The sequence below is a fragment of the Solanum verrucosum genome, unplaced genomic scaffold (genome assembly GCF_900185275.1).
Source record: "Solanum verrucosum unplaced genomic scaffold, falcon-dt-bn FXZP01000008.1, whole genome shotgun sequence".
NCBI lineage: Eukaryota > Viridiplantae > Streptophyta > Magnoliopsida > Solanales > Solanaceae > Solanum > Solanum verrucosum.
This window is the reverse complement of record NW_026020195.1, coordinates 2078453-2100653: the sequence shown is the minus strand read 5'-3', so window position 1 is coordinate 2100653 and position 22201 is coordinate 2078453. Positions and strand designations below refer to the sequence as shown.

The 22201-nt window shown below is 33.8% G+C and overlaps 3 protein-coding genes across 3 annotated transcripts; 2 read left to right on the top strand and 1 right to left on the bottom strand.

The window, feature by feature from the left end:
• The first annotated feature begins 633 nt into the window (after positions 1 to 633).
• Positions 634 to 6366, top strand: LOC125829687 (probable mitochondrial-processing peptidase subunit beta, mitochondrial). The gene is made up of 9 exons (XM_049508872.1): positions 634 to 1357; positions 3176 to 3340; positions 3743 to 3880; positions 3972 to 4123; positions 4389 to 4497; positions 4850 to 4948; positions 5095 to 5160; positions 5736 to 5843; positions 6022 to 6366. Exons 1-9 carry the CDS (start codon positions 680 to 682, stop codon positions 6106 to 6108), a joined length of 1602 nt encoding a protein of 533 aa, XP_049364829.1. The 5' UTR covers positions 634 to 679; the 3' UTR covers positions 6109 to 6366.
• Positions 6367 to 12008: 5642 nt separating this feature from the next.
• On the bottom strand, positions 12009 to 13909 carry LOC125829674 (cytochrome P450 86A1-like). The gene is given in 4 exon segments (XM_049508862.1): positions 12009 to 12566; positions 12678 to 13372; positions 13572 to 13691; positions 13729 to 13909. Coding segments are annotated over 4 exon segments (1554 nt in total).
• Positions 13910 to 15671: 1762 nt separating this feature from the next.
• On the top strand, positions 15672 to 19320 carry LOC125829694 (uncharacterized). Its single transcript, XM_049508883.1, has 9 exons — positions 15672 to 15825; positions 15926 to 16143; positions 16719 to 16833; positions 17160 to 17249; positions 17438 to 17611; positions 17702 to 17821; positions 18155 to 18265; positions 19024 to 19105; positions 19176 to 19320. The coding sequence occupies exons 1-9, from the start codon at positions 15685 to 15687 to the stop codon at positions 19238 to 19240; spliced, it is 1116 nt and encodes a 371-aa protein (XP_049364840.1). The 5' UTR covers positions 15672 to 15684; the 3' UTR covers positions 19241 to 19320.
• Positions 19321 to 22201: the final 2881 nt, after the last annotated feature.

Sequence of the window (22201 nt, the reverse complement as noted above, 5' to 3'; positions counted from 1 at the left end):
CCATGATTAGAATCGAAATCCACAATCAAGTAGTTTCTACTGGCTTATGATCGATTGATCAAATAAGACGAACTCGGAGATAAATCCTATCAGGTAATTATAATGCATACATGACCACTCTGATTAGAATCGAAATCATGATAGTTCCTATAATCAAGAATGCATAACTTGATTGTGGATTTGGATTACCAACCCGGAGGTAGATCCTATCAATTGATGCATGCATGACCACCATGATCATTCCTTTTGCAAAATGAATGCCAAGGCTAGATAGGCATTTTACAAAATGTTGTCATGTGTAAGATTTTCAAATAAAAAGTTTCAACAAAACTTGCTCTTACGATATTTTTTAGCTGAGTTGTATAATATGCTCCAATTTTTGAGTTGCAAATTGTTCTCAACTTTTGAAATTGTCATTCTTAATCATAGTATTGAGTTCGAATCTTCTTGAATACGGAGTCCGGTGAGAAATAGTGAAAGGAGGGGCCTCTATGCCATAAGTCAAAAGAAGTTGGGTATATTTCATATAAATTCTAGAGTACTAATTTGTTAATTAAGAATTAGTAAAAGGGTAAAATCGTCTTTATACTTATTGCCAGCCTTCCTAAAAGCCTCCTTTCTTCTCCACCGTCACTACAAAATTTTTCTATACTCCAATTGGCTCTTTCAATCACACACCATGGCCACGCGCCACCTTCTCAACCTCACGCGCCGCCGCTCTCGAATCACTCCCTTCACCGTTCTCCCACCATGTATTACCTTCTCTTCCCGATCCTCCACCTCCATAACCAAGCCCTCCCAATCATCCTCCCTACCCTCCCCACCTCCCCCAGACGCCATGATCTACGATCGCTTAGCTGAACAAGTCAAATCGAAGATCAAACGCCTCGAAGACCCGAACCAGAGATTCCTCAGGTACAATTCCCCCGATCCTACTGTAGCAGATCACACCTCAATCCTATCAGCACCGGAGACGAAAGTCACTACTCTTCCTAATGGTCTTCGTATTGCTACGGAATCGAATCTGTCTTCACAGACAGCTACTGTTGGAGTTTGGATCGATGCTGGATCGCGATTCGAAACTGAGGAGAATAATGGGGTTGCTCATTTCCTTGAGCATATGATTTTTAAAGGAACTGAAAAGAGGCCAATTAGGGCATTGGAAGAGGAAATTGAGAATATGGGAGGGCATTTGAATGCATATACTTCTAGGGAGCAAACTACATATTTTGCGAAAGTTTTGGGATGTGATGTACCTAAGGCAGTTGATATTCTTGGGGATATTTTGCAGAATTCTCTATTGGAGGAAGATAAGATTATTCGAGAGCGTAGTGTGATTCGTCGCGAAATGGAAGAGGTATAAGGAAAGAAAGAAATGATTTTTATTGATTCATAATGTATAGTAGAAGTATCTAATTTCAATTTGGACATTACTTGATTAGAAACTAGTACTACAAATCACAATCTTTTAGAATTAAGGTATTTAGGAAGTGTGTGAGAAAAATGTAGTTAACGGAAAAACTGGTTGAATTCCCTAATATTAACAATGTATGTAAAATGGAACAGAGGGAGTATCAATTATTCTTAAGATATACCAAAAAGGTATTCTTGTCTTTAAGAAAGTATGATTGAAATGATTAAAATGCAACTGTTCTTAAGAGGCTTAGGTGATTCAGATGGAAGAAGGAAGTTGCTACTTGTAGGAGCTCTATGAATTGGTTATCCATTTGAAGTTAATGATCTAGAGTAATTTTTTATTTAGTTAAGAAGCTCGTTACTTAAGTAGGATACGTAACCAGAAGTTTGTGTCCTGTTCCACCAATGTGGTTTAGAATATAGTGAGCCTACTTTATGCTCGTAAGTGCAGCTCATAGAGGGATCAAATGGTATATAGTTCATTTGTTGGTAGCTTGAAGAAAGGAAAAGCTCATACTCAAGTCATCGAGTGACATATAAAACAAGGAGACATCTTTATGCCTGCGCAAAAATCTATTCCAAACATATATGCCATGGTTCCTTACTTCGACAGGGTACAAATATCTAAATTGCTTCAGCGGCTGCAATAGTATAACAAAAATTGAGAAAATGTCTCCTTTTAATTGACAATTCTCTCTTTTTAGCTTTCAGAGCCAGTAGTTTAAAGATGACATTTACAATGATTTTGTCAAAGTGAATGTCTTCAACCTCAGAGAAAGCTGTCACTTTTATCTAAAGAATCCTTGAAAAGTATTTTGAGACCATTTACGGTGAGATAAAAATGTGCTATGATGATTACAACAAATTTTATGGTGTAGAGCTAGATTAAGCAGCAGGTGCATAGTTTCTAATTTATTTGGCATGATATATTACTAATTGTTCCTTTATTCGATTCTTGACTGGTTGGAAAGATGGTATTTCATCTTTAACTTTAGCCTGTGCAGAAATAGGCTATATTTGATGCTTTTCATAATACCTCCGTTCATTTCTCTGCTGTCTGTAATTGATTGCCTAGTATGTTTACTTATATTGAGATATCTGATTTTGCACACTGGAGAGACTAGGTGAGACTGAAAGGCTGTAGCGAACAACCATCTGGTAGAGGAATTTGCAAATTTACAATTAATCAAAAGAATAAATAAATGGATAGAAAATTGACACTAATAAATTCTTAGCTAATGAAATGGTTAAATTGATTAAAAAGAAAGGGAATTTTTGACAGTGTAGATGTCTTCATCTATTTTAGTGCCAGTAACTTGGTCAATATTTTTTCTTTCTTGGATTTGATATTATTGCTATCTTCATTCCTGTACCCAGTGTTAAAGTGGTCCTGGGCTGTCCGCTCAGAGGCTATCTTGCTTGCAAATCATTCTGGCTCTATATGAGGACAATGGTCAGTAACTGCAATGATTTCAAATGGTATGCCTAGTTTGTCTCTAGTCAGACTAAACAATAACCTCTTTAGCTTCTCCAATGATGGGTGACCCTAGTTGGCCATGTAATCTTTCATGGATTTCCTTGTAGATCTGTTCAACAGGTGTATTTGTTCATGTGGAGTCAGGTAGGTTTTCGTTATGTTACACTGTTAATTCATCTGTTGTAGAATTATATTTTTGTTGAGGAGTTTGTATCTGTACTTGCAAATTTTTCATTGAAACTCAATCTTTGTGAGTCTTCATGTTGGACAATCTTCTTGTAGGTGGAAAAACAACCTGAGGAAGTCATCTTTGACCAGTTACATACTACTGCATTCCAATACACTCCATTGGGTAGAACTATTCTTGGACCTGCTCAGAACATTGAGAAAATGACAAGAGCTCATATTCAAGATTACATTTCAACCCACTATGGTGCTCATAGAATGGTACGGAACCTGTCATAGCTGATGCATTATCTGTTGGCGACTTCCTTGCTTACTAGCTTCTTCTGTTAAAAAAGAAACTACTGGGATTCACACTCTATTTCGAATTGAATTTTATTGATTCCATCTGGGGTCATGTCAAAATGATTTCTACTTTTTACCTTCTCTATAGGAGCAAACATTAAAGTGATCCCGCTTTTACTCTTCCTTGATCCAAATGAATGACAATCAATCGTTTTCCAGTGTGGTATCATATGACCTTCCATTCCAAGCCTAGTCATGTATATCTCAAATGCATAAAAAAAATCCCGTGTGCACGAAAAAAAGGAAACTAATGTTTTGTTAGTTTTTGTTTTTGATCAAACTTTTACCAGACTAAAAGCGTCATTTAAGTCTTTGCTGTAGGTAATTTCTGCTGCTGGAGCTGTGAAGCATGAAGAAGTTGTTGAGCTAGTGAAGAAACATTTTACAAAACTATCATCTAATCCTATTACCACTTCCCAATTGGTGTCAGAAGAGCCAGCAATATTTACAGGTTCAGAGGTGTGGATGAACTACTTAGTTATTAACTCTTCTAGTTTATGTATTTTATATGAACCTTTTTACTGATTTTGTTCTTCGTCTACATAAATAGATACGTATCATTGATGATGATCTGCCTCTCGCTCAATTTGCTGTTGCATTTAGTGGAGCGTCATGGACTGACCCTGATTCCATAGCTTTGATGGTCATGCAACAAATGCTAGGATCATGGAACAAAAGTTCAGGAGGAGGAAAGCACATGGGGTTGGTCCTTCTCATTTGCTTAAATCAAACAAAAGTTAATTTTTTTTTATGAATCAAGAGAAGTTACTACCCAGCAGCCAAAGAGTGTCCCTTAAAAAAAAGAAGACAATAGGAGTATTATTTGTTGATTCTTAATGCTTCATCTATTAGTTCCATGTAAAGGCATATCTGGGTATTGTTTGGAGATTTTAGTTGAGTTCTTTTCTCCACAAAATAGGAAGTTACTGAATTTGCTATCTTTCATGGGTATATGATCTTTGAACAGTTCAGAGCTTGTCCAGAGGGTGGCCATTAATGAGCTAGCTGAAAGTGTGATGGCTTTTAACACCAACTATAAAGATACAGGGCTGTTTGGTGTCTATGCTGAAGCTAAGGTTAGAAGGAAATTTCCACGACCTTTGTTTAATCAAATCTCAACTATTTCTGTTTCATTAACTTAGTATTATGATGTGATTTGCTGTATAAGGTCTTATGGTCACTAAACTTTTGTTATCATGTTCATTTGTTCTCTTGTGAATTGACAACTAGGTTAGGCCATTCCTGAAATATACTAAAGCAAATTGAAATGTAATTCCAACTTTTGCCGTATTAAAGAAAAATAACAATTTGAAATGTAAAGTGATGAAATCATATTCGGTAAGTGATTTATGCATTTCTGTAATCAATGTAAGCAATCTCTGCATTAGGACTCTGGCTTTACTCATCCTTGTTTTCTACTTGTTACAGCCTGATTGCTTGAGTGACTTAGCTTATGTCATCATGAATGGTATATGCAAGTTAAGTTACAAAGTGTCTGATGCTGATGTGGTTCGCGCACGTAATCAGGTATTTGTTCACTCCCCAGCTATTCTTTTTCAAATGGAATAGCTGAGTGTTATTGCCTCCATTTAATTCTAGGGACTTTTACTGTTGACTGCATGTCCTTTTAGCTGTATCAAGAACTTATATTTTCTGTACTTAATCTTCTGCAGCTGAAATCTTCTTTGATGCTCCACATTGATGGATCAGGCCCTACTGCTGAAGACATTGGACGGCAGGTAAAATTACATAGAATATATTTATAACCAAAAACAATTTCAGGAGCAAGTGTTTGGCTCCCTTAGATCTGGGATATTTTAAGTCTCCTTGTTCCTAACTTCGTCAAACAAGGCTCTGCTAACATCATAAAAATAAAGTAAGATAAAATAAAGGCTCTGCTATAGAAGGAAAAAGAGGGAATATACGTCCCTCAAATGCCAACCAATAAGTAAAGAAGAAGAATCTTAGCGGAGGCAAAAGAAGCTAGGTAATTTCTTTTCATCTACCTAAACTTTGGTAGGAAGAGTTATCCGGTACCTGTCCTAGTGGGAGGTAATAGGTATTTGGTAAAATAGTCAAGGTGCTCAAGTTTGTCCATGTCACTTTTCCTTTAAATAAATGGAACCTAGATGACTAGGTGGTAGGAGCATTGCATATAGTTGATACATTTCCTCTCTTCAGTAAAGCAGATCGTGTTCTGTTTGCTGGATGCTTTGCAGTCAAATGGATTGCCGTGATTGCATTCTAGTCACTTAACACCTCCCTTTAAAATCACTAAATTTACTTACAGCTGTAAGTTTCTTTTTTGTTGCAGTTAATCACATATGGCCGCAGAATTCCATATGCTGAGTTATTTTCCAGAATTGATAGTGTCGATGCTGGAACAATCAAGCGAGTTGCAAATCGTTTTATTTTCGACAGGGTAAGTCCCTGAGGCCTACTGTACATCTAGTTTCAGTCAATAACTATTTATATAGGCTATAAGTTGGTATTTTTATTAACACGCGATATTAACTATATGAATTGCATCTTATATTTCCTGAACCACTACAAATGCAAGAGGGTTAAACCATCTTTTTTATATGATTTTCCCTATGTAGGATGTTGCAATATCAGCAAGGGGACCAATTCAAGATTTGCCTGATTACAACTGGTTCAGACGCAGGACATACTGGCTGCGGTACTAGATTGCTAATTCTTTCCTGATGACTTAAATTCATCTTCTTTTCCCAGTCGTAAGCGTGACATTGAGCATTATACCACACATAGTCTACAAAACACTTTTGTCAATAAAATGAGTGACAAATTTTGTTGATCACTTTTGTTTTTGTACATGGTGTTCATGTCAAGGAGAAAACATTACTTGCTTCTGCCTTTGGCTGTCGATTCAGTCAGCATACAGTGGCTTCTCTTTATTGTGCAATATATTTTGAAAATTGCATCAACTATTTTCCCTGTATTAGAATTCTTTGGGTAAAATATGCCATTTGTGGTACTTGCTTGTTATTTATACATATACTTATACATCTCTATCTCTCCCTCCACCTTAATTTTAAACTGCGTTGGTTAAATTGCTTGATTTGATAGAAAATGGTAAGTGGAACTTATCGAACTCTAGTTCTGTTATTCAAGTTTCACTGGTTTGGTGTCTTCAACCAGCTTGTTCCGATTAACTTACATCATCCTCGACTATTCCATTAGCTACCTATCACCAGTCAAACCTGCAGTTAACTCTACTTTGACAGATGTGAAGAACTCTGCTTAGGCAGATGCGAAGAAATCACTTAACATTAGTTGGGACAAGCATTCACTGTGATGAAATTCATGATTGTTTTTTTTTTTCTTTCTGAAACAATCATTTAACTTGGTACATATCATGGACAACTGACCATTTTCTGTGAACTACTTTGATATCTTTGAGGTTAGTTACTGATTTATACCAAAAGGAATCTAGCCATATCCCAACTGACCCTTGTTGATGTATCTATTGATATCAAGGACAGTTCTATATACAAAGCATCTTCCTTTAAAAAGGTCCAAGGAAGAGCCACATTCCAAGGGGTGTGATGTATCTATCAATAATCATCTGAGGGAACATATAAATCTGTTGAGAACAATGTTTTAAGAGGCGGGGATGCAAGGTGAGGTGTTATACCTAGCACGAGACGAGAGGTAAGTTTCATGGATCTTCAATTTTATAATAAGAAAAAGTAAGAAAAATAACAATATGTCAATTATAATTTTTTCTCATTTTATTACTAAGAAAAAGTAAAATTTTCAATAATTCTGCAAATAAATTTAAACAAAACAGTATAATATAGAAAAAAAATATTATAATTTATTATTTGAGAAAGATAACAACACAAAGATGATAATATCTGAGATAATATTTAAAATGAAATTATCATTTACATCATCATCGACTTCCAAAAATGGGTGGGGTAATTCTTTAAAGTAAGGTAAATTTTTTGAATTTAAAACATTAATTTTAGGTTTGTTTTAATTCAGTAAATATGAATATGTGAACGAAAAGAGGAAATGTTTTTTTTTGTTAGACAATAAAAAATATGTGTTAGCTTTAAATAAATTTATGGTGAAGATTTTTTCCTTCTGAGAAATGCTAGACTTTTTTGGTCTTTCCTTTTTTGCTTCACAATTTCATAAAGGTTTTATTTTTATGACAAGAGGGAGTTTCGAACACAAGAGGAAGTTGTTTGCGTGGTAAACGCCGTTCCCTTCGTACATCAATGTTAGTTCGATTCACCAACTTGATAAGAAAGTGGGAGCTCCTAGGGAAAAAGTTAAAAAGAAAAAAAGGTTTCTTCGGAGCTCTCTATGAGCTCCCACTTCCCTTCCAAGTTGGTGTCTCGAACACACAACATTGAGGTTGAAAGTGAAGGGCGTTTATCATCCGAGCAATTAAATTTAGTCTCTGAAAATACCTTTATGGAGTTGTGATGGGGAAGAGCAAAAAAAGTGTACATTCTCCAAAAGGAAACAATCTCAACTTTATTCTTGTCTTCTAATTGTAATTAAAGTAACTTATCCTTTTCATCTTTTATATATTATTATAATTATACTTTAACCAAATTAAGTTTAATTCCAGATTAAACTTGTCTCACTACAATTATACAAGTGCAATAAAGGATCTATAGTTTTGAGGATATAAAACTTTATGTTGATAGTTTAAAAAAGAAAAGAAGAAGAGATTAATGTCATGGGGAAAATGTTTTTCCTTGTTGGAAATGCAAACTTTTTTGCTCTTTTCCTTTTTTCACTCACAACTTGACAACAAGAGCGGATTGCTCAGATGGTAAGCATTCTTAATTTCCAAGCTTAAAGTTGCGGGTTCGAGTCATCAAGGGAGCAAAAAGGTGGAAGTTCCTAGATAGGAGTTTAGTCCGAATAGACCCTAGAGTAGTGCTCTAACAATGATGGTTGTGAACGATTATGAAGTTGTGAAGAAAAAGAGCAAATAACTCCATAATCGTTTATCGCTCTCATTCTTAGAGCCCTCTATGGTTTCTTTGAACTAACTCCATCATGAGAGCTTCCATCTATTTGTTTCCTTGGTCATTCAAATCCGCAAACTTGAGGTTGGTGCTCTAAGAGCTCTCATCCTTAGAGCCCTCTAACGTTTTTAAGTAGTAGTGGAGTTGGTCCAAAGAAATCTTTTTTGACCCCGACCCTTCCTAAAAGCTTCCACCGTATTTGCTCCTTTGATGACTCGAACCCGTAATCTTGAGGGTGCTTATTATTTGCGCAACCTTCTCTTATTTCCGCAGAAACCTTTACCGAGTTGTGAAGGAAAAGAGCAAAAAAATCTGCACTTTTTAAAAGAAAAAAAAAACTTCTCATTAAGTTTTTTTCTGATATATAGCTCAAGTATCAACTTTATTCTTGACTTTTGATAGTAATTAAGGTAACTGATTTAATTACAAGGGATTTAAAGAGGAAAAAAAAAGGAAGGATTATAATTTTAAGATTTTTTTAATTCAATAAATATGAATTTGTTAATGAAAAGACTAAATATACTCTTTTTGTTAGACAATGAAGGTACATATGTGTGACTTTTTTGACAATAAGATATCAATTCTAAATCGTAAAATTGAACGGCCTTTTGAAAATTCGCATTAGAGGAATATAAATAAATAACATAAAGAAAATAACTTTATGTTGAAGATTTTTTCCTTGTGAGAACTGCAGATAGATATTTATGCTCTTTTCCTTTTATCCTTCACAATTTCACAAAGGGTTTTTCTTTTAAGATGGGGGAGTTTCGAACACATGAGGCGGTTGTTCAGATGGAAAACACCTTCATCTCTAAGCTCAAAGTTGTGGGTTCGAGTCGCCAACTCGGTATGGAAGTGAGAGCTCCTAGGGAATGAGTTAAAAAAATGGTTTCTAAAGAGCTCCCACTTCTACACTAAGTTGGTGACTCGAGCATGCAACCTTGATCTCAGAGGTGGACAATGTTTACCATCTGAGCAACCAAATCTTCGTGTCTGAAAATACCTCTATGGAGTAGTGAAGGGAAAGAGCAAAGATGTGTGCATTTTCCAAAAGGAAAAAAATCTTCCCCATGAAGTTTTTTTCATTAATAATTATTTCAAGTTTCAACTTTCTTCTGGTCTTAGGATAATGATTTAAGGTTTGGAGGAGTAAAAAATGCACAAGGTAATATTTTAAAGTCACGTGATATTTGTGGAATTAAGAAAAATTTTCGGTGAAGATTTTTCCCTTTGAGAAATGCTTTTTTTTTTCCTTTTTTCCTTCACAATTCCATAGAGGGTTTATATTAAGACGGGGGAGTTTCTAACACAAGAAAGGAGTGTTCAGATGGTAAACACCCTTCATCTCTAAGCTCAAGATTGCAGGTTTGAGTCATCAACTCTGTAGGGAAGTGGGAGTGAGTACCTAGGAAATGAGTTTTTAAAAAAAGGTTCTTGAGTGCTCCCACTTCTCTACTCAGTTGTTGACTCGAACATGCAATCTTGAGCTTAGAGATGAACATAATCCATTCTTTTCCAAAAAAGTCATTTATTTCTTTTAACTATATAGGTTTTAAACTTTCAGTCTATTACCTCAAAGTCACTAAGATCATGACGTTTGAGGTTGATCTTAAGGCCGTTCTTCATGGCTATAGTGAAAGAGAGTTTTGACGTAACTTGATAGCCAAGAACATGAGATAACTCGTAACGAAGTAATATAGCTGAAGCTATAGACTTCATTTCAAGATAAGTTAAGTATTTAGCTATGCATATTCTTGATCCACCATCAACTGTCGCAAATTTATATCCATCTTCATGCCTTTCAATTGTTTTAGCCATCTTTCTAGTTTAAATTCTAAACAATCTTCTCCCCATACACACTTCATCCTTCCCACTGAGTATAACAATAAAATGATATCCGAACCAGCTGGTACATACGTTCCATCCCGAAGGATATCATCACATGTCACATACCTCACAAATTTTGAACTGCACGATATAAACGTAGTGTTTCTAGTAATGTTGCATGAAGATAAACCAAACTGTTGGTTTCTTCATATAACAATGGATCTTCCATACATTCTTATCTCTTTTCCACAGGAAGGCTCAATAGAATGTGTGACCTAAAACCAAATTATACAATCATGATATACTAAAAAGACAGAACCCGGTGCATTGGTTCAAAACACATAAATACAATATTATACTTTAACCAAATTAAGTTTAATTCCGAATTAAACTTGTCTCACTACAATTATACAAGTGCAATAAAGGATCTATAGTTTTGAGGATATAAAACTTTATGTTGATAGTTAAAAGAAGAAGAAATTAATGTCATGGGGAAAATGTTTTTCCTTGTGGGAAATGCAAACATTTTTGCTCTTTCCTTTTTTCATTCTCAACTCGACAACAAGAGGGGCTTGCTCAGATGGTAAGCACTTTTCATCTCTAACCTTAAAGTTGCGGGTTCAAGTCATCAAGGTAGCAAAAAGGTGGGAGTTCCTAGATAGGAGTTTAGTACGAATAGACCCTAGAGTAGTGCTCTAAGGATGATGGGTGTTAAACAATTATGAAGTTGTGAAGAAAAAGAGCAAAGATGTGTGCATTTTCCAAAAGGAAGTGGGAGCTCCTAAGGAATGAGTTAAAAAATGGTTTCTAAAGAGCTCCCACTGCTACACTAAGTTGGTGACTCGAGAGTGCAACCTTGATGTTAGAGGTGGACGATGTTTACCATCTGAGCAATCAAATCTTCGTGTCCGAAAATACCTTTATGGAGTAGTGAAGAAAAAGAGCAAAGATGTGTGCATTTTCCAAAAGGAAAAGATCTTCCCCATGAAGTTTTTTTCATTAAAAATTATTTCAAGTTCAAATTTCTTCTCATCTTAGGATAATGATTAAGGTTTGGAGGAGTAAAAAATGGACAAGGTAATATTTTAAAGTCACGTGATATTTTTGGAATTTAGGAAATCTTTGAGTACATATGCATATGTTATCGAAAAGAATAAATGTGCTTTTTTTATTAGACAATGATATATATATATATATATATATAAGTATATCAATTCTAAATCGCGAAAAGTATATTGGCACTTTTTCCTTAAAAAAAAGGATTTATTTGCATGATATTTGAAAGGCCATAAAAGTTACTTTTAAAATCCCTACACTACAACTGCATCAGAGGAATATAAACAAATGCCATAAAGAAAATAATTTTATGGCGAAGATTTTTCCCTTTGAGAAATACTGTTTTTTTTTTTTTTTGCTTTGTTCCTTCACAATTCCATAGAGGGTTTATATTAAGATGGGGGAGTTTCGAACACATGAAGGGGTTGTTCAGATGGTAAACACCCTTCATCTCTAAGCTCAAGATTGCGGGTTCGAGTCATCAACTCTGTAGGGAAGTGGGAGCGAGTACCTAGGAAATGAGTTTAAAAAAAAAGGTTCTAGAGTGCTCCCACTTCTCCGCTCAGTTGGTGACTCGAACCTGTAATCTTGAACTTAGAGATGAATAATATTTTTAATTATATCATAAATATAATCCATTCTTTTCCAAAAAAAGACGTTTATTTTCTTTTAACTACGTAGTTTTAAAACTTTCAGTTTATTACATCAAAGTCACTAAGATCACGACGTTTGAGGTTGACCTTAAGGCCGTTCTTCATGGATATAGTGAAGGAAAGTTTTGACGTAACTTGATGATCAAAAACATGAGATAACTCATAACGAAGTAATATAGCTGAAGCTACAGATTTCATTTCAAGATAAGTTAAGTATTTAGCTATGCATATTCTTGATCCACCATTAAATGCTGCAAATTTATATCCATCTTCATGCCTTTCAATTCTTTTTTCATCAGTAGATAGCCATCTTTCCGGTTTAAATTTTAAACAATCTTCTCCCCACATGGACTTCATCCTTCCCACTGAGTATAACGATAAAATGATGTCCGAACCAGCTGGTACATAGGTTCCATCCGGAAGGATATCATCACATATCGCATACCTCACAATTTTTGGAACTGCAGGATATAAACGTAGTGTTTCTAGCAACGTTGCATGAAGATAGACCAAACTATTGACTTCTTCATATGTCAATGGATCTTTCATCCATTCTTGTGTCTCTTCTCCACAGGGCGACTCAATAGAATGTGTGACCTAAAACCAAATTATAAAGTCATGATATATTAAAAAAAAAAACAGAACCAAATGCATTGGTTCAAAACAATATTCTTACTTATTCATCTCAGACTAAAAAAATTGTTTTACCTTTGAGCCACCCATGTCTTCTCCTCGAGTCTTTTTTAAAATCGTTATGATTTCATGGACGATCTTTTCTTCAACACGAGGATTATTCATAACGAGCCAAAAAAACCAGCTAGCAGATGTAGCAACAGAGTCGCGACCTGCTAATAGAATATCAAGAATTGTGCCTATAATAGCAGAGCTAGGCAAAATGTGTCCATTAACTTGAACTTTCTTCATGAATGTCCACAATAAATCATCATCAAAAGTTTCATCTTTATGTCTATTGTTACGTTCTTCTTGTGCCTCAGTTATCGTATTATTCAAAATTTGAATACTCTTCTTTAGGCTTCCTTCAGATCCAATAGAGAAAAATTTCATAAATTTCCATAAGAAATTGGGATAGAAAAATCTTCTAAAAGCAAATTTAAAAATTGTATCCATTGCTAGTGCAATTGGATCCTCAGGATTTAATAAAGTTTTCAATTGTTTGCCTAGAGCAATTCCAAAAATAGTATCAGTAGCAAAACAAATCATCAATTTTTGTAAGTCAATTGAAATGTTGTGTTTTGAAGCCTTGTCTAAAATTGGCAATAAATCATTTTTGATTGATGGGTTCACCCAACGGTGTAATGATGGACCAAGCTTCAATTTTGTTAATTCTGGAACCACGATTTTCCTTAGCGATATCCACTCTTCACCCTTAGCACAAGATATACCTGTTAACACAAAAATTAGCGCTCTGATATCACTTGATAAGAATCACATATAAAGCTAAAAGGAAACAAAAATAGGGATAATCTTAGTATTCATTTGGTTGGCTGGCTACCAGTCGATTTCCCACCTTATGTCCATAACATTCAAAAGTCTTCTTTACTTTTTTAAATTGCGTGTCAAGACAAAATCAGATGTTATTACCTTGATTCCCTAGAACGTCGCCAAAGGTGTTTTGCCAAGTTGGACCTTTAGGATAATTATGAAACTTAGTATGAAGAATATGTTACTAAATTTTTTGGATGACATGTAACAGTGCAAAAGCTTCTTCTCCAATTCTGAAGAAAAGGGATGTAAACACCACAAGTTTGATATGTGCCTAATGTTGGACTAGCAAGAAGTTGATCTGTAGTCCATTCATGAATTCTTCTAATATTTAACAACATTTGTGGAATACTACCCACTAATGGCAATGTCTTTGGACCTTTTAATTTGCCTACTAGTAACCAAAACCAAACTAAATAAACACCTACTATAGTCATCAATAAGATGATTGAAACTAATTCCATTATATATATATGGTTTCTCTAATGATTTTGTAAAGAAAGAGTGAGTTTATATACATACAATGTATACATGGAGTTTGACAACTTAATTAGTCATGTCATTAAGGTCTAAGCTGTGCCAAACCATAGCTAAGGTGTGCCAAACCATACACACCAAATTTTAATAGAGTACTTCAATTATAGTTATTTAATGTCTTTTGAGATACCATAAGAGTCGTTTGATTTGTGGAATAAGGAAAATAATTAAGTTGCACAAATTGTATTGCATATTGATTGTATCCTCCCATCCTCTAACACATTACATCTACCCCACCTCACCCCCGTAGTCCCCATCAGTACCCCACATCCCTACCTCCACCCCATCGACAACAAGGATATATATATGTGCCATTTTTTTAACGAAGAATCTATTAACTCTAAATCACAAAATTACGAGATATGTTTGACTATTTTTCCTAAAAATAAGGATTTATTTACATGATATTTTAAAAGGCATAAAAATCACCTTTCAAAATTATTGCACTCATTCACATTTTATTATAGGGGAATAATGACTGCTTTGCAGGTTTACCTTCCTACTAATTAGGAAGTTTTAAAGTTTGATTAATTCATGATCATGTGAAAATTTTCTATTAATTAGGAAGTTTGAAAGCTCGCATCAATTTAGTTTTATTATATCAGAGGAATATAATTAAACATAAATAAATTAAAGTCATGAGGAAGATGTTTTTCCTTGTGGGAAATATAGATTTTTTTGGTTTTTCCCTTTTTCTTTCATAACTCGACAACAACAAGGGATTGCTCAGATGGTAAGCACAGTTCATCTTCAACTTCAAAGTTGCGGGTTCGAGTCATCAAAGGAGCAAAAAAGGTGGGAGCGCTCCTAGGTGGGGTTAGTCTGAGTATACCCTAGAGGGCTCTAAGGGTGACACTTGTGAATGATTATGGAGTTGTGAAGAAAAGGGGCCAATCATTCTTAGCTCCTTTCCGATATATAGTATATATATACAACAACATAATCATTAGTAGCTCTCATTCTTAAAGCCCTCTAAGGTTTGTTTGGACTAAGTATGCTCCCTTGGGAACTCGATCCCATAAATTTGAGGTTGGAGGTCAGCGCTTACTATATGCGCAACCCATTTTTGTCTTCACAACAAAAACCTTTAAAAAGTTGTTAAGGTTAGTACAAATTGTGCAAATTGAGAAACTAACGTTAACAAAATAAAAACGATATTACTTAGGACAAATTACTTAACTACACTCCTTTACTTACCTTAATATCCATTTATCCCTACTTATTTCAAATATCCCTTATTTTACCTATGTATCCCGCATGTATCCCGTGCACAACGCTATGTATCCCGCTATGTGGAATGTATCAAACGCTATGTATCTTGTGCACAACGCTATGTATCCCGCTATGTGGAATATAACAAACCTAATGTATCCCGTGCACAACGCTATGTATCCCGCAAACATCATTTTTAAGGGATTTTTGATAAATAGAAAACTAGAAGTGATAGGATGTTATTCAGTACTTATAATATGTGGTTCCTATAATTTATACTATTACTTATGATACTGGATCTCGGCCTTGAATGCTTCTTATTATAAATAATGGGCCACTTCATTCTCAAGCTAAAAAAAGCCCATCATGGCCCTTCACGTTTGGCCCAATAATATAGAGCCCGTTTATGCATTTTCACTTTTCAGACTTCTATTGGAAATTTTTTTGACTGAAGAGGCTGAGCATGGAGGATTCCGACGAAGAACCGCCGCTCGCCGTCGAAATCAACGACGCCGCTAACTCTAATCAACTTACGAAAAGCTCAGAGCTTCCTCCGGTCGGCATCACCGTCATCACCGGCTATCTCGGTTCCGGAAAATCCACCGTAATTTCTATTTCTCCTCCCCTTATTCAGTTAATAAGTTAGGTTAGCTTGTTTGGGATTGACACGTAGTATTTGATTTTGTTGTTGTTGTTATTGTTAGTTGATCAATTATATATTGAAAGCGCAACATGGGAAGAAAATAGCAGTGATACTGAATGAGTTTGGTGAGGAATTAGGAGTTGAGAGAGCAATGATAAATGAAGGGGAAGAAGGTAATCTTGTGGAGGAATGGGTAGAGCTTGCAAATGGATGTATTTGCTGTACTGTGAAGCATAGTTTGGTTCAAGCATTGGAGCAGCTTGTTCAGAGAAAAGAGAGGTTAGAGGATCTTGCTTCTCCATGTTTTATGATAATTATTACTCACTCCGTTTCAATTTGTTTATTCTGCTTTACTTTTTTAGTTCGTTTAAAAAAGAATGTTTTGTTCCTTTTCTTACAAGTATTTAGTTTCAACTTTATGCATGACATGATTAAGACCACATTTTGATATATTTGACATATCTTTTAGTTTTTAGTTTAAGACCACAAGATTTAAACTCTGTGTCAAGTCAAAACCTATGGTATATTGTATTGTCCTTTTAAATACAATGTTTGTCTTGATTATTATTTAAACTTTATGTATCGTATTGTTAAATCTGTCGTATGTGACGATGAAAAGTGTCATTTTGTGTAACTACCGATTTAGTTTGATCACCTTATCTTTTTTTCCTTCATCTTGCACTTTCGTATTATTTAATAATCTTAGTGCAAGTCTGTTTTTACAAGGGTGTTCTTTGAATAATCATTCCTTACATGTTAAGTTTGGAGTAAGGCAACAAAATTCTGTAATTATTTGCTTAAGTATTTCACCTTATTCAAATGTAATGATGAGCAGTTATTTTGTTTGTTTGCAGACTTGATCATATATTGCTAGAGACTACTGGTTTGGCAAACCCTGCACCTCTTGCATCTGTGCTTTGGTTGGATGATCAGCTGGAATCAGATGTTAGGCTTGACTCCATTATCACTGTGAGTTTTGTGTTTTCAGAATTTTCCTTATTTTCTTTTACTATTCTGTGCATGGAGAAAATAATTTTATCTGCGAAGTGAAGCCGCCTAGAATTTGTTGTTCTATGGTTTTACTCTTAGATATTGCGATTAAAAATTATTTTGCTGGATAGATGTGTATCTTAGGAATTGCTTATTATCTTCATTTGCATACTTATTCTGTTCTCTTATATGATTAACTTCATCTGCAACAGGTTGTTCTCATTGTTGCACTTCTTAAATCCTTGCCATTTTATTTTCCAGTTTTGCATGATTTTGGGTTTTAATTAATTTTGCTTCTGTTACAGGTTGTTGATGCAAAGAACCTTCGGTATCAGCTAAAACCAAATCCTGACTCCTCTTCATTTCCTGAAGCTTATTTACAAATAGCTTTTGCGGTAATTGATATGTTAGTTTCTCCATTCAATCATCTCAGGTTTCTAATTAGGCTTTCAATCTTCTTTTCATCTTTCTAGTGGTTGTATTCCCATTCTTACAGGTGCTAACTAGGACTTTACTTCATACAGTAGGTCTGGATTATGGATGAAATCATGTCTAACTTTAATTTGTGAACTGTTGTGTGTAGGATGTTATCATTCTTAACAAGGTTGATCTAATTTCTCAACATGACTCGGGAGCGGTACTAGAGGAACTGGAGAAGGAAATACGTGATGTTAATTCCCTTGCTAATATTATTCATTCTGTGCGTTGCCAAGTTGATTTGTCAAAGATATTAAACTGTCAGGCATATGATCCTACAGTAAGCAATGATCCTTATACATGAAATTCAGCTATTGTTACTTAGCAGACGGAAAGCTAAATAATCTTCCATTTTCCTGATTTTTTAAAGCATGCTGCTCATCTTGAAGCGTTGTTAAAGGAGAACAAATCTCTAACTACTAAAGGCCTTCATGACAGTGAAGTCAGAACATTGTGCATCTGTGACGCACAGCAGATTGATCTTGATAAGGTAACTTTTTGAAAGGGGTGCTGGTATGTACTTACAGGGCTATGATTTTTGCTAGCTACTTCCGAGTTTTTTGATTCTTTCCTTGTAAAGCAAACCGGGGCTTGCCAATGGTGTCTGATATCTTTTTCCTCCCTAAAAACTTGTCCTTTGGGGGACCTGTACATGCTAAAAGTTTTATGAATATCAATGCACCTCAAAGCCATTTATTGTATCCCATACAAATTATTATCCTTTTTATGCTCCAGTTGTGGTTTTACCATAATTTCATACACAAAGGTTGACTGTTCACTATCTTGGATCACTAAAGTCCTCATTTTCCCTTGTTGGCAATAGGTTCGGATATGGCTTGAGGAGCTCCTTTGGGATAAGAAGTATGGCATGGATGTTTACCGTTGCAAGGGAATTTTAAGAGTCAGAAACTCAGATGAACTCCACACTTTACAGGTAAGAAATCCTATGATAAAGATAACTTTCATCTCCACAAGCTGTAATCTTATAATAATATTTCACCTAACAAATTTGCAGTGCGGTAGTAAAGATTCACTGTCTCTTCGTTATTCTTTCAGAAATAACACCACCTGCAAAAATTAAAAAAAAAAAAAAAAAACCTCTTTGCAAATTTTCCTGCGTAAACGGTAAAACAAGCCTCATACCAAAGCAAACAACTTTACTTGGAGTCTTGGACTTCCAAATCATTTTCCATGGCCAGTCACTGTCATCTCTGCTCATTTTCTTCATCAACAGATTATACCACGGTTTAACAGAAAATATCACATCGTCCTTTCCCATCCAGTAAATCGAATCTTTCTGTAAGTTATCTAGTATAATATCTTCTCCAACTGATAATAGTAATCTGACTCTTTCAATTTCCCAACCGTAAAAGTTCTCCTGAACTGAAAATTTCCAGCTTCTACCATCACAACAATCAGCAATCTTACAGTTTCTATTAATAGCCAGGAATCAGGATGTACAAATACGAGAATGTTTCTGCTAAAGTGCATTCTTGATTCCACTTGTCTTCCCCGTTCCCTGTGTCTGCTATGCAGATGTGTGTCTATATCTTTAGTATTGCAACTTTACCAGTTATGTGAAGTAGCACCAAAAGCTATTCAGTGAAGCACAATGTCATTGTGTCTATGCTCTCTGGGTGTCTATACTTTGTGTTTTCGTTGTCTTAACATGTTTACTACTGCATCTTGCAGGGCGTGAGAGAAATATATGAAATTGTTCCAAGTCGTAAATGGAGAAACGAAGAGATTCAGATGAACAAAATAGTATTTATAGGTAAGCACATTTCAAACGATGATGTTGATTTACAGCTGATTCTTCCTTTAATCTTGCCTTTTTTTTTCAGGTCGCTTTCTGAATGAAGAGATCCTTTTGCAGTCATTACATACTTGTATTGTTGGAACTAATTGACTCGATAGAATTTGATTAGATCCTATTTTCTATCGTTAAGATGGAAAACTAAACCAAGAATTCTCTATCTTCATCATCAATCGTTATTTGTTTCATCTCAATGATTAACTTAGTTTACAAGAAATTCTCTATTTTCATCATCCTTGTCCATGACAAAAATTTCAATTGTATGCGCTTTACGAGAGTCAATTTGACCACATATTCTTTGATAATATTTCAATAAAAGATGTAATTGTTTGAGAAAGTCAATTATTTCTTTTGGGTAAAGATAACTAAAACATCAATTAACTAGTTCGAATGACATCCCGATTATATCTCCTGTAGAAGCCATGTGTGAATGTCATTCAAAGCGAGACTCTTGATTGAAAGCTATATTGGCTGAACCAGCTAAGAGGTAAGAAATGTGGCAATTGTATGACCGTTAAACTAAACTTTAAATCTTGATTCTGATTATTATGTCTTACCATACCTCATAGAGGAAAGTTTCAAAGTATACTTTAATACAAAAAACAAGAACTTTATGTGGACCCTAAAGTTAGATTGTCTTGTCGAGAATTGCATGTTCAATAAAAAAGAAAGAGTAATATTAGACTTAAAAAAAATTGGTGTATGTTGGAGCAATTTTGGTTGCACAAAATTAAAGTACACTTGACACTATATATGGTATAGTATTTACGATATATATATTTACCTATCATAATCAAAACTTTAAAATATATATCAAATTAAGAACTTGTACCCAAAGACACTTGTATGGCATAAGAAAACAACGTACACCTAAGAAAGCCATGTGTATTGACTATTGTGTCCCTTAAAAAAAACCATACTTGCTCAAATTTAGGTTCGTACAAATTTATTTTATCAAACTTTAAAAAAACACACATATCATAAAAAAACGATTCTTTTAGAGTATCACAACTTGATTTTTCTCTTTCAACTCTTCTAAAATATCATATGCATCTCATCTTCAGAAACTTATCAGCTAAAACATACGTGTCAGACCTACTTGACCCGAATTGATCAACCCGTACACTTTAAAAGCCTCACAATTTTACCCTTGTTTCACAATAAATGTCATTTAATATATAAAGCAATGAAAAAGAAGAAGGGTAGAGTAGGTGTTGTTTGTTATGGTGTCATAGTAAATTGTCTTTATCAATGAGTTGGCTATTTCTCCCGACAGTCCACAACAGCGCTCTGAGCTAATATCATAATACTACACTAATAGGAGTTGGGCCATATAAAGGATATATAGTAGGAGATTTTGCTTCCGTTTCAATTTGATTGTCTGATTTTATTTTAATTATATGCTCATAAATTTAAAATATGTTAACTGTATCAAAATATCTTTTAATTTTTAATCGTATGGTCTTGAATGTATCATATGTGTGGAAAGTTAGAATTGAAAAATAATTCATATATTTTGATCATTAAGTTTTTCCTTTTATATAGGTTATCTATCAGTTTAAAAAGTGAGCTTAACACAACCTATAATTGCTTTTCTTTTTTATTGAGTTTTCGTACGAATTTAAATGTTAGCTTAAATTTAAATCAAAATTATTGGATTCAGTTGAACCTAATGGACTTCTCAAGTCGCGGATAGCGAACCGTCTATGTAACCAAACATTTTACCTAATTATTCAATTAGGAAGTGTGTAACCAAAATTGGAGTATGATAAGAATAATTAACAAGTTAAAATAGATTAAGAAGAATTTGATTAGGACTTTATCATGATTAATTAGATTCTCTTTTTTTTGTTACACTTTTTTATTTTTTTTTAATAAAATAAAATATAATCCTTTCCTGTCATTCCATTTCCACCTAAATATTCTTCCACACTCATAGATGCATGTGCTATGGAATCAAACTTACAATTAAATATCATATTATATTTATTTATAAAATTAATTTCAACACTTAAAAAATACTTATCAACACATACTGTTTATCAATTTCTTATCAATTACATTAACCATTGGAATTTTAAACTTAAAGTGGGATAAGGATAAGTATTAATCCGAACTTTAATTAACCTAGGATTCTCTTTTTCTTTTTCTTTTTTCCCCTTAAAAGAGCCTTTTTTTCTTTCTTTTATGGCCCTATTTTTAATAGTATAGAATGTTATTTTGGAAATACAAAAAACATTTTTCTTATCAAAGATTCATATTGTCATAATTAAAATAATTAATTAACAAAATATTAATATTTATAAGTTAATTTACTTTGAAATATTAAAAAAAATTATGTTACTAGTATATATAACTTAAATTCATGACGTCATAATAAAAAAAACACTTATTAATTATTTATTGGTCCTAATATACTGAAATTAATATGCTATACATAATACCAGCAAGAAAAAGAATTATTCCCAATTATTGTCATTTTACTTTCATTGCACATTATCATTATAGTTATAATTTTTTTTTAAAAATACATTTTAAAATATTATAGTGGAGTGTCTTGTAAGACTTGTTAGTGATAAATAAAGTGATCAATTATTATCATGGAAATTATTACCCAATATTTGCATTAAAAAACCAACAAAAAAAAAACATGACATTGTGTCTGTTAGTCAAATTTTACCAATTAAATAACAATGATTAATATATTACTATATATATATATAATTATGATAAATTAAGTTGGTTGATGTAAATACTGAACTTGAATAAATAGTTACGATTTATGTAGCATAGACATATTAAGAAAGGTAAAGGTAAAGTTAAAGTACAATTTCTAGAAGCTAATTATAGGTAAGTTGTTATTTATATCTGGTGGTTACCACTAATCATGTAGATTTATTAAAGTTAATAGTAAAAAACATATATAAACTAATCAGGTAAATTTGTTAGAGTCAATAGTAAAAAAAAAATATATAAACTAATCGAGTAAATTGTTAGAGGTAATAGTAAAAAACATATATAAACTAGTTTTATATCTCAACTATCTATTGGCTC